Raw genomic sequence first — 16,273 nt, forward strand, 5'->3', positions numbered from 1 at the left:
GGAGTTTCCATTGGACAATTAAGGAAACGTGTTATCAGAGTGGGTGACGTGTTGTAACAGATGACACTCGTAAACTTAATTGTTTTTTTCACCTTTGAAGGAAATAAAAAGTGAACTTCCCAGTATTCGTCATTAGATAAGTGCTGGTGAGTCAGAAATTTTCCCTCAAGGTCTCCTGAAAGTTACAGTTGACCAAACCATTAAAAAAAAATCAGGGAACATTCAATTAGCTCAGCAAACGGCAACCTTAAGGGAAAACTCCTTAAAGTCACTGCTTGGTGGTTCCACAGAGAAACAAACATTAACCTTGAGGAAATATTCCCTGAAGGTTCCTTGAAGGTTAGTTGACTTGAATAATTAAAAGCCTCATATTGGAAACATCCATTTTTATTGTGCATTGTGGTTGTTCAGGGAACCAGCGAACAGTAGCTTTCAAGGAACATTCCCTGAAGATTCCCTGGAGGTTTCTAAAAGGCTGAGAAGATTGGAGAGATTAATTAAAGGTCTTATATGGTACAAATTTTATCAAGTTGTGCATATTGTGTGGGTGTTCAGGGAACACTGGAACAGTAACTTCAGAGAAAAGTTCCCTGTAGGTTCTCTGAAGTTCCCCGTTTGTTTGGATGACTTAAATGATGAATTAAAAGTTTAACATGGTGACTTTTTTTATTTTATTTTTTTACATGCGGCTTCCAGCAACAGCACTTGTCTCCAAGAAACCATGTTGTACGGTGCTGCCATGTCCTCCAACTTCACATGTAGCTTCTTATCATTTTAATTAATCCATGAACGCATTGTGTTTTTCTGTTCCTCCACTGTTTCACCGCATCTGGAAACGACAGCTGACCAGATGTGACGTCTGAAGTTTCCACTGGACAGTTAACGAAATGCGTTATCAGAGTGGGTGACGTGTTGTAACAGATTACACTCATGAACTTAATTGTTTTTTTTTGCACCTTTAAGGGAAATGAAATAGGAATTTCCCAGTATTTGTCTTGAGATATGTGCTGGTGAATCATTACAGTAACGTAGAATTAAGTGACCATCAAGAAACTTTCCCTAAAGATCTCGAAGGTTACAGTTGGCCATACCTTAAGCAACTTTCAGGAAACATTCAGGTAACACTCTATGAAGATTCAGTAAACAATAACCTTCAGGGAAAATTCCTTGGAAGTCACTCTTCTTGCTGGTTCCCTGAAGACACAAACAGTAGCCTTTAGGAAATATTCACTGAAGGTTCCTTGAAGGTTCCTGTTTGCCGATGTGATTTATTAAATGTCGCACATGGAGAAAGTTCAATTTTATTGTGTTTTGTGGCCGTTCAAGGAACCAGCAAACAGTAACTTTCAAGGAACATTATCTGAAGGTTCCCTAAAGTTAACAGTTTGCTGGGACAACTTGAGTGATTAATTTAAGGTCCAACTTAGTGAAAACTCATTTTTGTTGTATTTTGTGGTTGCTTAGGGAATGTGCAAAGTATAACCTTCAAGGAATGTTCCCTGAAGGGTAAGCAAACAGTAAGGTTCCTTAAAGGTTACTGTTTGCTGAAGTGATTTATTAAATGTCCTATATTGTGACAATGATTTCTTTAATTTTGTGTTTTGTGGTTTGTGGAATGTTCTCTTACGGTTTCTGGAGGCTTCCTAAAGGTTACTGTTTGCTGTGAAGACTGAAGAGATTAATTTAAGGTCCCATATCACAAAAATCCAGTTTTATTGTGTTGTGTGGTTGTTCAGGGATCAAGTGAACAGTAACTTTGAAGGAACTTCCCTCAAGGTTACCTTTCTTTTAATTAAAGGGCCCACATGGTAAAAAAAAAACAAAAAAAACAAAACAAAACAATTTTTAGCTTGTTTTGTGGTTATTCAGGTAAACAGCAAACTGTAACCTTCTTTAAGGATTTGGCAAACTGTAACCCTCACGGAACCTTCAGGGAACAATCTTTGAAGGTTAGTATTAGCTGGTTCATTGAAAGAACATTCAAGTAATATTCCATGAAGGTTTTGCAAACAGTTACCTTTCGGACATGTTGCTTGAAAGTCACTGTTGCTGGTTTCCTGAACAAGCAAGCAGTAACCTTTAGGGAACAATCCCCAAAAGTTCCTTGAGAATAACATTTGTTGGGAAGACTGATGGAATTAATTAAAGTTCCCATATGATGAAAACACTTTTTGTGTATGTTTTGTGGTTGTTGAAGGAACCAGGAAACAGTAACTTTAAAGGAATGTTCTCAGAAGGTTCCCTGAAGGTCACTGCATGTTGGGAAAACTGGAGTGATTACTTTAAGATCCCTCATGGAAAAAGTCCATTTTTATTGTGTTTTGTGGTTGTTTTGAGGATAAAGAAGAACCTTCAAGGAATGCTCCTTCAAGTTTACTGTTTATACAACTTTCCAAGATATTGCAATTCTGATATGAGTCAGTATCATACTAGAAATTGTTATTTTTTCATTTCTTTTTCGCTGGAAACAAATAATGATTTAGTGTTTGTACTGTGATCCGCAGCCAACAAGTATATTCCCTTATATCTAGATAACATGATTTAGATGTCTTGGGCATCTCTCTTGCACCACAAAGCTTCATTTATACATATAATTTGGACATATTTTAACTGAAAATAATACTTGACTATATCCTAGTTTCACTGTATTTTAATTAATTATTCAGCCGTAGAAAACAGGTTCCCACGATGTAACAGCGAGAACAGATTTATGTTCCCACAGCATGAGTAATACAGTGCACTCACATTCACACAAACACAAAACCACACAGTGTGCTGAGGATGTGTTGGCTCAGGACCTACCTTTACTGCCTATTACAGATAACTGCAAATGTCAGCCTTACAGTTTGTTTGTCATGCAGCCCACCCATCACTGCAACAAATAACTTGTTATAGGCACTACACTCCCACATCTTAAAACAAACAACAAAAAAGCTTTATTTGTCTCCTATTACCTCTGCTAGCATCCAGGTATGCATATACTTTGATCTTAATAAAACAGGTTTTCTGTGAGATATCTACCTACAATTGAAATATAATTTGTGGGAGTTAAAGCATTTAAAGACCAGTGAAAATCTGATTTTTTTTTTAAATTTTACATTAACATGCCCACAGTGTTTTTTCAATATGCTAGAAGACATATGAGCAAAACAAGCAGTCAGTGCCATGGCTGAGCTGTTCCACTGTTTACCTAAGAAAGCATAGAAAACAGAAAATCAGACATCCAGGGTTTCATATGAAGCAAGCCTAAAGAACCAATTCTGTTTCCTTCCAGGTTTAAGCTTTTTGTATAATTATTTGTCTTTATAGTTGGTTTTCTTGCTTGAACATGTGTGGCTGCCTTACTCCAATATTACAGCTTGTCGTCGTGTATCATAGTTTTACAGTGTTATAAGAAGAACTGAAGGTAACCAGTGAGCTTGAGTTCGCATGAGTGAGTAGGTACTTCATAGATCTGCTCATTCTGAATAAAGCAATAATATAGAATTTGATCTAAGAAAGGCAGAAAAGGGATTTTTTAAAAAAAAAAAAGAAAAATACCTTTTGAATACATTGCTTTGATGTACAGAGACCTGTCTTTTCAAGGTTAAATAAATAACCAGAGAGGGACTATGAAAGTAAAACTTAAATCAAATAATCAGCAATTTTCCTTGTCTAAAGCTTTTGATTAACTCTCAGAAAAATCAACAGTTTTCAAAGGACCTGTTTCCTCAGAATACAACACTTCAAATATAAATTGCATCCAGTGATGAATGGAGAGTTTTCTGAGGTCAGAAAAGTCAAAACATATACTCCAGGAAATTTCAAAGATAACAAAAAGTTTGGTCTTTTTCTTCCAAAGACAGTTTCACTGCCAGAACAGAATTGCTCACACTGCTCTTCTGTATAGAAGAACAATTCTACACAGTGTCTGTCTTTCAGTTGGGTGCCATATCTGTACATATCCACATGTAACTTCCCCATGTCATATCTGTAGAAACCCTTATGTAAATTATTTATAGCTCATCTGTACTTGTAAAAGATGTACATTGTCTTTATTGTTAGCCTTATTGTACTTTTGTAATTCTTGTCCGGCTTCTTCCCTGCCTCATCTGCATCTAGCTGCTGTTACACGTAAGTTTCCCCAGTGGGGGAATCAATAAAGTTTATCTGTATCACTGTAGTAACAGCAGTACAACTAAGGTATATTTAATCATATCAGTGATAGCTCTATTCCATCTCCTCTCAGGTATTATGCGTACCAGCCCTCTGAAATCACTGATTGGGAAACTCAGCTGAACCACTGGCAATGTTATTCCTTTCACCTGTGCTTCTGCCGCTGTAAAGTCTAAAATGTAAAAAGGTCTATTAGGCACCATCTATGCAGGCCCACGGGATCCTGAGAGGTCTAATCAGGCCAGTTAAGTGAAAAAGTGCGTGGGTAGACTTGAGATGTCTAGGGACTAATTATTGTACCTTGTGTAAAGAAATTAATCACAGTTACAGCTGATGCTAGTGGAATGAGGGTTTTTAAAGATCATTAATGGACGCAGATTTTTATTTTTTGTTCAAGATCCCTACTTCAATTAAATACCACTTTAAATATGTTTTATAGTCTCTCAATTAAATGACACAAAGAAAGCTGCTATATTTTGGGATGAGACATGTAATTGGGAAGATTTAATTCTGATGCATGGATAATAAAGAATAGCTGTACGGGGTGCAGTGCAGTTAAGTGGTCCTCATGGCAGCCACTCTTACAGCACACACTGAAGCACTGTATGTGCTATTGTCTAGCACCAATTGTGCCAACAGTGTTTTGCTGAGTCTGACAAAAATATACAAATACAAAAGAGTGGGGCCACAAAACACATGTGCTGGTCGAGAGCAGCAAAGAAGCCATCAGTGTATGAAATTACACGTATGACTTCAGGATATGCACCACAAAACTACACACGTGGACAAAATTGTTGGTACCCCTCAGTTAAAGAAGGAAAAACCCACAATTCTCACTGAAATCACTTGAAACTCACAAAAGTAACAATAAATAAAAATGTATTGAAAATTAAATAATCACAAACAGCCATTACTTTTGAATTGTTGATTAACATAATTATTAAAAAAAACAAACTAATGAAACAGGCCTGGACAAAAATGATGGTACCTCTATAAAAGATTGAAAACTATTTGACCAGAGTGACATGATTAACTCAGGTGTGTCATTTAATTGACATCACAGGTGTTTCCAAACTCATAATCAGTCAGTCTGCCTATTTAAAGGGAGACAAGTAGTCACCCTGCTGTTTGGTGAAAAGGTGTGTACCACACTGAACATGGACAACAGAAAGCGAAGGAGAGAATTGTCCCAGGACATCCGAAAAAAAATTATAGACAAACATCTTAAAGGTAAAGGCTATAAGACCATCTCTAAACAGCTTGAAGTTCCTGTGACAACAGTGGCTCATATTATTCAGAAGTTCAAGACCCACGGGACAGTAGCCAACCTCCCTGGACGTGGCCGCAAGAGGAAAATTGATGACAAATTGAAGAGACGGATCGTTGGAATTGTATCCAAAGAGCCCAGAGCAACCTCCAAAGAAATTAAAGGTGAACTCCAAGGCCAAGGTACATCAGTGTCAGATCGCACCATTCGTCGTTGTTTGAGCCAAAGTGGACTTCATGGAAGACGACCAAGGAGGACACCACTGCTGAAAAAACTCATAAAAAAGCGAGACTGGAATTTGCAAAAATGCATGTTGACAAGCCACAAAGCTTCTGGGAGAATGTCCTTTGGACAGATGAGACCAAACTGGAGCTTTTTGGTAAGGCACATCAACTCTATGTTCATAGACTCAAAAACCAAGCATACGAAGAAAAGAACACTGTCCCTACGGTGAAACATGGAGGAGGCTCAGTAATGTTTTGTGGCTGCTTTGCTGCATCTGGCACAGGGTGTCTTGAAAGTGTGCAAGGTACGATGAAATCTGAAGACTATCAAGGCATTCTGGAGAGAAATGTGCTGCCTAGTGTCAGAAAGCTTGGTCTCAGTCGCAGGTCATGGGTCTTCCAACAGGACAACGATCCAAAACACACAGCCAAAAACACCCAAGAATGGCTGAGAGAAAAGCGTTGGACTATTCTAAAGTGGCCTTCTATGAGCCCAGATCTGAATCCCATTGAACATATGTGGAAGGAGCTGAAACATGCCATTTGGAGAAGACACCCATCAAACCTGAGACAACTGGAGCTGTTTGCTCATGAGGAGTGGGCCAAAATACCTGTTGACAGCTGCAGAACGCTCATTGACAAATACAGAAATCGTTTAATTGCAGTGATTGCCTCAAAAGGTTGTGCAACAAAATATTAAGTTATGGGTACCATCATTTTTGTCCAGCCCTATTTCATTAGTTTGTTTTTTTAAATAATTATGTGAATCAACAATTCAAAAGTGATGGGTGATTTTGATTATTTAATTTTCAATCAATTTTTATTTATTGTTACTTTTGTGAGTTTCAAGTGATTTCAGTGAGAATTGTGGGTTTTTCCTTCTTTAACTGAGGGGTACCAACAATTTTGTCCACGTGTGTATGTATTAAAACAAATAAATACAAAAGACAAATGTAATTTAAAATAAACTTTGTGATTTTATTGTTTTATACTTACTCTTACACATCATACAATCCTAACTCTTTAAAGAAAAAAAAAACAAAAAACAAAATAAAAAGATATCTGGTGGTGTTTCTGGGGGACTGGAGTGCCAAGGGACAAGAACTACATCTCTGTGAACATTGTAGATTTCATCTGATGTCCCTAAAGCTCATCTTGAAAGACAGAAGAAAGTCGTGCCTTCGTTCGTCTTTACTTCTGCAGTAACAAGATTTTTAACAAGATTCGTTGTAACTTGCAGGTTTATCATTATCGTCAATCAAAACCTTTGCACGATGAAGAGGCTGATTATGAAAGGCTGTGCTAGAGACAAGATTGAAGACATCAAAACATTATCAATGCCACAGAAGTCAGAAAAATGCGTATGTACTGATAATATCTAAATCATTTAGGTACGGTAGCCCTAACTGCTGGTGGCAAGTCTCAAACAGTCAAAACTATTTTAATGATCCAACTGTTCCGAATCGCATGTAAGACAACTGGTCTTCCATTTTCTGCTCAGAGACGGTCTGTATCAGGGCCAGTAGTTTGATTAATGACATTACAACTTATTGTGTGAATTATGGTGGTTTACATTCAAACTGCTCATGGTTATTAAGAAAAAACAAGGTTGAAAGGGTTGGAACACTGATATGAGCAGTCAATAGAAAACAAGTAGAAACCATGAAATCCCCATGATTTACACAGTCGAACAATCATCCTACGTAAAAGATTTCTATGAAAGGATCTGTAAAGGACAGCTGTTTTGTATGCAATATTTTGTAATGGTCATCAAGCCAGCAAGTCTGACAATTCTGTGTGTTTATGACGTACACCAAACTGCAGAGCAGCACCGACCGCAAGCCCCCCAAATATAACAAATACACTTCTTGTCACCACTAAAGACAAACTCCTTCTGAAATTCAATTTTCCACTAGAGGTGAGGTGGAGGAAGAAATTACATCACAGTCACTATAGATGACCAACTTATCCCAGTTTAATAGTCTTAACGTTGGCATGCCAGCCATCACCAACACAAAGACTTAAATGGGAATTCTGATGAAAGCCAATTTTCCAAATCAAAGGAGCCAGAACTAGAGTCACTCAGGTCCAACGTGATATTCTGTGTATACAAGGAAAGAGGTTCATTCACATCCAACACATTCTGCATTGGTCTTATTTTGAAAATGCTTACCACGCGAATTCCTTGCAACTTTTCCACAGCTCTTTCATAAATATTTAACGATCAGGATCAAGCAACATTTGCAGGGAAATCTTTTAATAATGAAAAGATGAAACCTCAATTGCCCCTCTATATCTCACAAGGGGCCATTTTAACTCTCAGTAATATCGCAATGCTATGAGAAGACTTCAGTAACAGGATAAAAGCATGAAGTGGGATACTGTGTGATTCAGCAACATTAATAAAGCTTAAAGGGCCTTGTTAACAATCCGACTACTATTGTAAAATAGAAGCCACATGGCCTGTGGGAGATACTCGTGGTAGAGCCAGTTATTGAAAATACTTTATATGTAATAACTTGTAAATAAAGGGGGGAAACAAGATGGGGAAGATATCAGTGCCAGTTGTGGCACACTTTTTTTTTTTGATAATTATGAAAAGCACTTTAATACACATAGTACTATTCTTCACCTTAATCCCCTGCCTGTATTACCTGGCAAAAATCTACATTAAGATTATACTATATGAATAGGAGCCATATGGTATTTACATTTGGAAAAAAATCTGTAGAGTCCTGTTAACTTGAACCTTAAGGTTCCAGCCATGCATTGTGCTACTGCTGTGTGGCTTTTAAACATTCCAGCTTCATTTCAAACTGTGCAGTCACTTACAAAACAGTAACTCATATGCTCGACTGCACACATGCATGTAAGTTTGATCTTCCTAGAAGAAGCTAGCTAGAAGCGGTCTTCGCATTATGGACTCGCCTGAATCTGAGCACATTGCAAAAGCACAGCACGCAACTCCGCAGCATCGCGACAATCCTACTTTAGCTGAGCAGAACGTGTGCCGTCTTATGTAGAGTAACTGCGACCCAGGTCAGTTTTCATTCAGCATGTGTCAGTGGTCTGCTGGTGGTTAGAGAAACATGGAGCTCCACTCTGACTCCAAAGAACATAAAAGGGCATTCAAGAAGAGCACATCGCCTCACTAAAACATCATCGATCACCTCATCAATCAAACAAGGCAATTTCCTCAGTGAGCCTGCAACACAGCTCAAATATAAACTGCAAATGACCCGGATGCTGAACAAAACTGAGCAGGTGTGGCACGTTAGTTTGTGCTCTGCAGTTGACACACCATTTTGTGCTTCGTTTCCAAATCCAAAAGTAATGAACATCTTACTGCACAATCTTATTTGTAACGGTTTAACTGGACTCTACTCCACCATGTCAGAGCTTGTGTATTTTTTCTTCAATGGTTATATAATCAAGATGGAATTACTTAAATATAATTGAAAAGGTTAAGTGCAAATCTTAATGATTTGCTGACACATGCTGCCAATCCTCCAGCACAGACCAACCAAACGATAAAAAATAAATAGAATGCAATCACACAATTCAAGCTAACTACAATATATTAATATAGATCTTCTGATGTCATACGCTCATTAAAACAGAAAGGAAAAAAAAAACACAGAATTCAATCACTCAGTTAAGTCAAGGTTCTCGGTTTCCCCTTCCCCTGTCCCTCCCCTGCCTTCCCCTTCCAATAACTGTTCATGCACCCACTATCCGTATAAGTCAATATATCAAAGAGAGACATATCTGGAAAATGCAGAGACTTTGGACTTCAACGTGAGGTGACCCATAGAGCAAGGGAGTTGGGAAGAAAATAAAATGCCAATTTGACAAGAAGTTGACATCATTTTTCAGCCTGGGAGAGAATTTTATATTCCAAAGCCCTTAATAAGGTCTTGCTGATACATGAAATCACCCGGTTAGATTTTTTTAAACTCACTAGACCCTCTAAATATTCCTCTGTGTCATTATGCAGGCTGTGACACATTCCTTAACAGCTTATCCCTGTTTTAATTTCAACAACCTACAGGGACTGTATAAAAATAAACTCACACGATCCCCTCAAGTTGAGAAACAAAAAGGGGTACAAAAAAAAAAAATCAAATGCCTTCCCTCCCCACGGCAACACAAATGTCCGCCAAGCCCCTACGGCTCTCTCCCCGACTCTCAAGCAAATGCGCGCACACACACACTTTCATACAAACACACACTCACATACACAAACACTCAGGTTCGGCTGCAGTCACTAGCGGAGAGAGAGGGAGATGCTAGTAAGGGAAGTGTCTGGACTGTGGCTGCGACCAAACCACCCCACCCCACCCGCCTTAGTCTACCATGAACAAATGAAGCCATGATATCAGGTGTTTTCATCCAAGTCGCCATTGTTCAAATTCACAAAGTCAGAGAGACTTTTTCTGTTTTGCACTCAGTCCTCATAACTTCTGAATTTTCTCCGCCACCACGATGGGGTTCTCCTTGCGTATGCGGGCAGCAGCTGCACTCCGGTAATCGTAGGGGCAGTCGTGTTTGTCAGAGTAACGGTGAATGGCACAGAACAGGTTGCCGCAGCGACAGTCAAAACCTTTGGTGGAGAGAAGCAAACAGGTCAGTCGGGCACGGAAGCATTAGTACAGCCACCATTTAGCAATTGCACACTAATTATTGTAGAGCTGTACTGTTGCACTGACCTCTACGGGATGAAAGATTCCCGTTTGTGACACGTCTGAGAACGTCCAGGATCGTAGTCTGGCTGTATGTTTTATATTATTAACTACTTTCAAATTGTTACTCTTAATTACTGTTGGAACACAATCCAACAAAATGCCTTTTAAATGTTAACAAGGACATGGATAAAAATCTGCAACTCTGGACCCAATTCAAGTAGTACACTCAGAATTTGATCAAGATTAGGCTATAATTATTGCTTTAACTACCAAAAAAACGCTTTCCTGGCTTCATTTTTCTGTTCTGTTTGGCCAAAAAGTGGAAGCCAAGCAGTACACTGTGAAATGCACCACTAGCCTGCAGTATGTTGCTCTCTGTGCAAAGTATTTGGTTGTGAAAAGAAGACATCACACAAACCATGAGATGGTACTGATACTTTGGATATGTAGATGGCAGGCATTTGATCTCGTTAAGCCATTGAAAATAGCAATTATCACTGATTTCTAATATAGGCAATAAATCAGAAAGCTTGAATTTAGGTTGTCGATGTTTTGGTAAAATTGTGACCACAAGGGATTGTAAGAAATACATGTGTAATGAAATAAATGTATTAGTTATGTCTTTTAACCCTTAAAAAGCCGGGACCGGGTATACTCGTTCCCGCTTACTCGTACACACAGCCGAAACCAAATATTCTCGGCTCAACACGTGTGACTTGTTTATGATTGCTAATTAATATAAAATATGCACACACCCGTATGTTTAAGTCCACCAATGGTAAGATATAAACATTGGCCCCAAAAGCCATATAAGCCGTTATAACGAAGCCGCAATTACGACGCTCTTTTCAGGGCTGCGTACCGGCCAAAATTCAATATAGCGAACGTCTACGACAATGCGCCCTCGCAAGACTTGATCGATATTTTTATGGATTAGGTGGTTTTAGTATATGTACTTTTCCAGAAACATGGCCTTGTAAGGGTTAAAATAGCAAACATTTGGCAAGAACACATTTTTTATATAGATTTTTAGGTAGAGAAAACATTACTGATCATGTCTACATGGGAGCTAAGTGTGCATCAAGTGTACAACTGTCATTTAGTGTTTTCGCAAATTTCACTTTTGGAAGAAATCTAGATGGAAAATGAAGACAATTTTGAGCTTGTACCATCGAATAAACACTTGGCTTCCTCACAAGATAAGAGATCTTTAAAAACCACATTCTTTGTGCGTTACACAAATTTCAAACTCTGTTATAAGTGTCAAGTGAGGTGTGGAGAATCCCAACAAACCAGATTCATGACTCATGAGCTCTCCGTCAGCAGCTAAGAAGAGCTCACTGTTCAGCGTGTATGTGTGCGGAATTCTCTGCTCGCTCACCAGTAAGGCCCACTTTCTTCCGGCAAGAAAAGCAGCGGTTCTTTTTCTTGTTTTTATCAGGAGTTTGGTCGCCATCAGATGAAGCCTGTGCTGCTTCCCCCACTGGCTCTGGTTAGGGGAAAAAAGCACCAAAAACCACTCATTATGTTCGTTTACATATGAGAACACTGTAGACACCAGCAGGTCAAATACTAAAGCTAATCATAAGACAAACAGTCCAGTGATGTAAAATACAAAGTCTTCTGATCATTTATTTAGTCATGTGATAACATATTATTACTATAGGTCAGTCTAAAGACAAATTTCATGAATCACACACGACAAAAAGGCAACAAAATAGTGGAGCTGCTGTGTTTTTGCACTTAGTTTTTTTTTTTTTTTAAATCTCTTTTTCAGAGCCCATTCCAGTCACCCTTTTCATTTATATATGGAATGTAAAAGTGGAATATATAAGTGAATATAATATTAAGACGCATTTGAAACCAGTGTGATGTGGAAGCAGACAAAAATTAAACCCCTCATGCTAGAGGGTGGAGAAAGATGTCATGAATTGAAGTTTTATCATTAAATATTTTAATCATGTACAATTCCTCAGGCTGTTATTGCACAAAATGGTAAGACAGATTACAAAACAGGGAGGTTTCATAATGTAAAAAGGGGGAAAAGACAAAACAGGAAAACATCACCACTGAGAACATTTTTATTGTTTTAAGACTCACACTCGGGACCTCATTAAATTGCGCCCTCCACACCTCTGAATATGACTCACTAAATGTGAATAGTGGGAAGGGATACATTTGGAGAAAGCTGTGCTCTATATTGTTTACCTGAGCTGCTGGAAGTGCCCTCCTCTTCTACCTCCTCGGCCTCCGCTCGATCAGAGTCTACAGCTCCTGAATCCTGGGAGATGCTCATAGCTGTCATCTGTTGAGTTACTGGGCTGGGAGAGCTGGGACTAACAAGATAGCAAGAGCGAATGAATACATTTTTAGCTCATACAGGATTCATTGTACATTCTACATAAAAAATCATTAATTTGTTAATAAATCTATGGAAAAAAGATTTTTGCACATTTTGTTGAATTGCAAATGAATGGTAGTCCTGGCATCTAAATGACAATCTAGATGCTCTTGCTGCAATTCAGAATGATCTACTGAGTATCTTTGTGATGAAATCCATTAAAAAAAGCACAAATAGCACAAGACATTTTGTCATTTGGATGTTTTCCTTTATTGTATTTTGCTGCATACAATGTAAAATCTTTTTTGTTGGGTGCCTAGCTACTAATTCTTTGCAACCTCTTTCAGCATGCTCTTTACTCAGTGCTACTTTGACAAATGTCCTTGATGAGACAGAAATAACTGCATGCAAACAGGGAATACAAAAACAGGAAAAAAAAGAATATGAAAACATGCAGAGCACAACTGTATTTCTTCATTATGCACAGATAACCCAGAAATAGTGACTACAAAATGTCACAATAATGTGAACAAATGACTGCTTAGACATTTGGGGAGAAATAAAGCCATTCCTGGAAGTACTTTTTTGACAATGGTTGCATTATAATGCGAGTACTGTAATTTGCATTTTCCAGGAAACTCAAGATATACAGGTAAAGGTCATATATTTTACTACAGCACAGTTACTGCTTAAATTTTAAATGCTCTAGACTTGAATTAAATTTTTAAAAATTTCCTAGTTAATAGTACTCATTTGTGTGGTTTCTTTCCAGAAACTGACAGTCAGATTAACGACAAAATCCAGTATAAACTGCACACATTGTAATACAAAAATTATTTTGAACAATTTAACAGCCCCATGGGACTCATGGGCTGTCGCCATCTTCGAATGCTTTCCTTGCCCATCACACTGGAACATTTATTCAACACTGTACTACAGTTTTTAAAAGCAGGCCCTCAGGCAAATTTTTAAACTACAGTACTCTTCCGCTCATTCCCTCAGTGTCAAATACAACAGAGTTAAATAATAGTATGACCTAATTTTATTTTGATTAACAAATAGGCACTTGTACATCACTGCCCTGTACATAAACTAGCCTGTAAATGTAAAGTTGCAGCAAAATGTATGAATATCTCATAATTTAAGTACACAGTTCTTAACATTGGTTGATAATGCGTAGCAGGTGGCAGGATCTTCTCACCACAGAGCTCAGATGTATCAGGTGAAGCTAAAAACGTTTCAGTTGTGAAACATTAGTACAATAATCCCAGATGGTTGTGTTTCAAAAAAAGAAAAATTTTGTAAACTAAGTGGATTACATTCTCTGACCTCTGGAGACAAACTAGTGTACTAGTCTGAATTGATGGGACTGTTAAAGAGGCCCAGATTACTCTGACCTGCTTCTTAAAAACATTCCACACTAAACAGAATGTTTTTGAAATTTTTACTGGATGACTAACATCAAAATTAACAATTCACCTTAATTTAGTGTTTTTATTTACTTTGGAACAACATGTGGCTGAGAAAATTCCCAAGCTGTCAGTCAACATACCTAGGTGTTTGTTCCTCAGGTGGGGTTCCTGCCACTTCTGTACTGGGCTCTGAGGTTGTGCTCTCCACAGTCACACCAGCTGACCCTGGTGATCCTGCTGGTGACGTAGCAGCTGTGTGGGGACAAGACAGTCTGATACCACAAACCACACACAGAACCTGTTGTTCTATGACTTTCCACTCCTTTCCAAGTAACTTATCACTAGATTTGTTTGTCTACCTTGATCAAATGTAGTCTGAATTCACATGAAACAACAGAAGGTGATGTCACTCTCTTGCTTTCTGATGCCACAGTGTAGGCAGCTACTGCTACCTCTGTTGTCCAACCCCTTTGAGCAAATTCAAGTGCCCCCTATACCTGTACAGTTTTTGAGTGACCCCCCCCCAATCCCAAGTTCCTGTCGTTTTCACCTAACAGACCCACAGCCAGCACACCCCTGCTTTTTTGTAGGCCACGTCTTTCCCATCTTCCTACCTTTCTCTCCCGGGGGGCTGGAGCGCCCCCCTCCCTGTTGTCTCTGCAGGTGTTCCTTGTAGCAGACCGAGCACATGCCGTTGGTGCGGGGGTTACCATAGAAACCGCATCCCATAGTGCAAAGCATTGGCACCTGCGTCTGATTGGTCTCCTGAGCCATGCTCTGACAGAGGGGGTAAGGGGGATGGGAGAGGATATTCCTGAAAATGGGGTTGCAGAAGTTAGTCAAAAATGATTAGCAGACCCTACTTGGTTACAAAATTCTCAATTTCTTAGCTAAAAGAGTTTGGAGACTGACATTGTAGCATGAGAGTAGAGGTGGAGCAAAAATGTGAGTTTCTTTGTGAGCTAAGAGGTATGAGCTCATTATTTTGTAGCAGGAATTCATCAACTCAAATTAAATCCAATTCCAACAATCAAGTGACAAAGTCCAGTCCTGCACTAAAAGCAGGAGTGGACTTTGACACACTAGACTGAAAACACACTAAATTCTACTTTCAAAAAATGAAAAGACGAAAAAACAACGTCTGACATTAATGGAAAAATAGAGAAGCGAATGAACATCAAATAAAACTATTTAGTTAATAATAAACCGCACTTCCTGTAACGTTGGGCCACGCGCCAGGAGTTTTGGAAGTAGTAAGCCGTGTTTGTCACAAAAACGAGGCGGAGAGCTGTGCACGGCAACGAAAACAAAAGACACAAAGAGTCGTACACAATTGTACCGTAAAAGGCAAGTTACGGTCTGCGAAAACACAAGCTAGCCCAGCTGGGTTGTGCTTTCTTCCGCCGCACAACGAGATGTTTTGGTCAGGACAAAGTTAACAAAAAAGGAACAAAAGCTTAAGACGTGTCTGTACAAAACCAGCTCGAAAACGTTACCGAAAACCTCACATTAACCGATGGCTTGGCAAACGTTAACGCTACGTTGCTTACAATCAGCCTGAACAACTTCCAGCTGACTGTCCCTCAATCTGAGTTTGTCCGCAGAAGAAAACAATTGGCGTCCTATGCTTGTATAGCTCAAGGCAAACACTGTAACATTAGCAAACAGCCTCGCTGGACGTTTTGTCTGTCTGACACCGCATACCAATGCAAAAACAACGACAAAACTCGCCCGACTGCGTTCCATCGTGACAAAATCGAGAAAATTTTAAAAATCATAGCCTCCTTGGCGACAAACTACAAACAAATCTTTGGTTTTCAATCGAACAAACGCTAGCGTTAGCAGGCTATCGTTAGCTGACTTGCTAGCATAATCAGCCAACCCAAACCAGAGCGCTTCCCGACAGCGTCCTGGCAACTTTTAAAATCGGTAACACGCAGCGAGAGTCGCCGGTGTCAGTGTACGGTAAAGAAAATACCTGGAATTCACGGTACCGGGGGCTGTCGACGGCCTCGGGCTTCAGATTTGTACAAGTTGTGTCCCCAGCAGAGCGCGCGGCCTCCTACCCAGTGCGAGCTCCCGACATTCGAAACAACGACCATGACGTCACCATCACCATCGATTCAGCCTTCAGCGAGACGAGGCAACACAGCAAAGTCCAGCAGCAGCCAGGAGCGTTCCCGCGACGT

At 39.2% G+C, this 16,273-nt stretch overlaps 1 protein-coding gene across 3 annotated transcripts; it reads right to left on the reverse strand.

Annotated features, from left to right (window-relative positions):
• Positions 1-6,600: 6,600 nt before the first annotated feature.
• On the reverse strand, positions 6,601-16,209 carry zgc:77486 (uncharacterized protein LOC405808 homolog). Of its 3 annotated transcripts, none has more exons than XM_022205020.2 (6): positions 16,079-16,209; positions 14,699-14,898; positions 14,225-14,336; positions 12,540-12,667; positions 11,713-11,820; positions 6,601-10,249 (listed from the first exon to the last, which is right to left on the reverse strand). In XM_022205020.2, the coding sequence occupies exons 2-6, from the start codon at positions 14,856-14,858 to the stop codon at positions 10,101-10,103; spliced, it is 657 nt and encodes a 218-aa protein (XP_022060712.1). In that variant the 5' UTR covers positions 14,859-14,898; positions 16,079-16,209; the 3' UTR covers positions 6,601-10,100. The 3 variants fall into 3 exon arrangements, with proteins under 3 accessions (XP_022060712.1, XP_022060711.1, XP_051803203.1); XM_022205019.2 differs by having other exon boundaries at positions 16,063-16,208; XM_051947243.1 differs by lacking the exon at positions 16,079-16,209 and adding an exon at positions 14,997-15,987.
• Between the last annotated feature and the right edge of the window lie 64 nt (positions 16,210-16,273).

Source organism: Acanthochromis polyacanthus, chromosome 4 (genome assembly GCF_021347895.1).
Source record: "Acanthochromis polyacanthus isolate Apoly-LR-REF ecotype Palm Island chromosome 4, KAUST_Apoly_ChrSc, whole genome shotgun sequence".
Lineage (NCBI taxonomy): Eukaryota > Metazoa > Chordata > Actinopteri > Pomacentridae > Acanthochromis > Acanthochromis polyacanthus.

Coding starts and splice junctions, on each gene's coding strand:
- zgc:77486 (XM_051947243.1), bottom strand. Junction 14,337..14,698: donor CAGCCCCCCGGGAGAGAAAG/GTAGGAAGATGG, acceptor GTCCCCACACAG/CTGCTACGTCACCAGCAGGA. Junction 11,821..12,539: donor GGGCACTTCCAGCAGCTCAG/GTAAACAATATA, acceptor TCCCCTAACCAG/AGCCAGTGGGGGAAGCAGCA.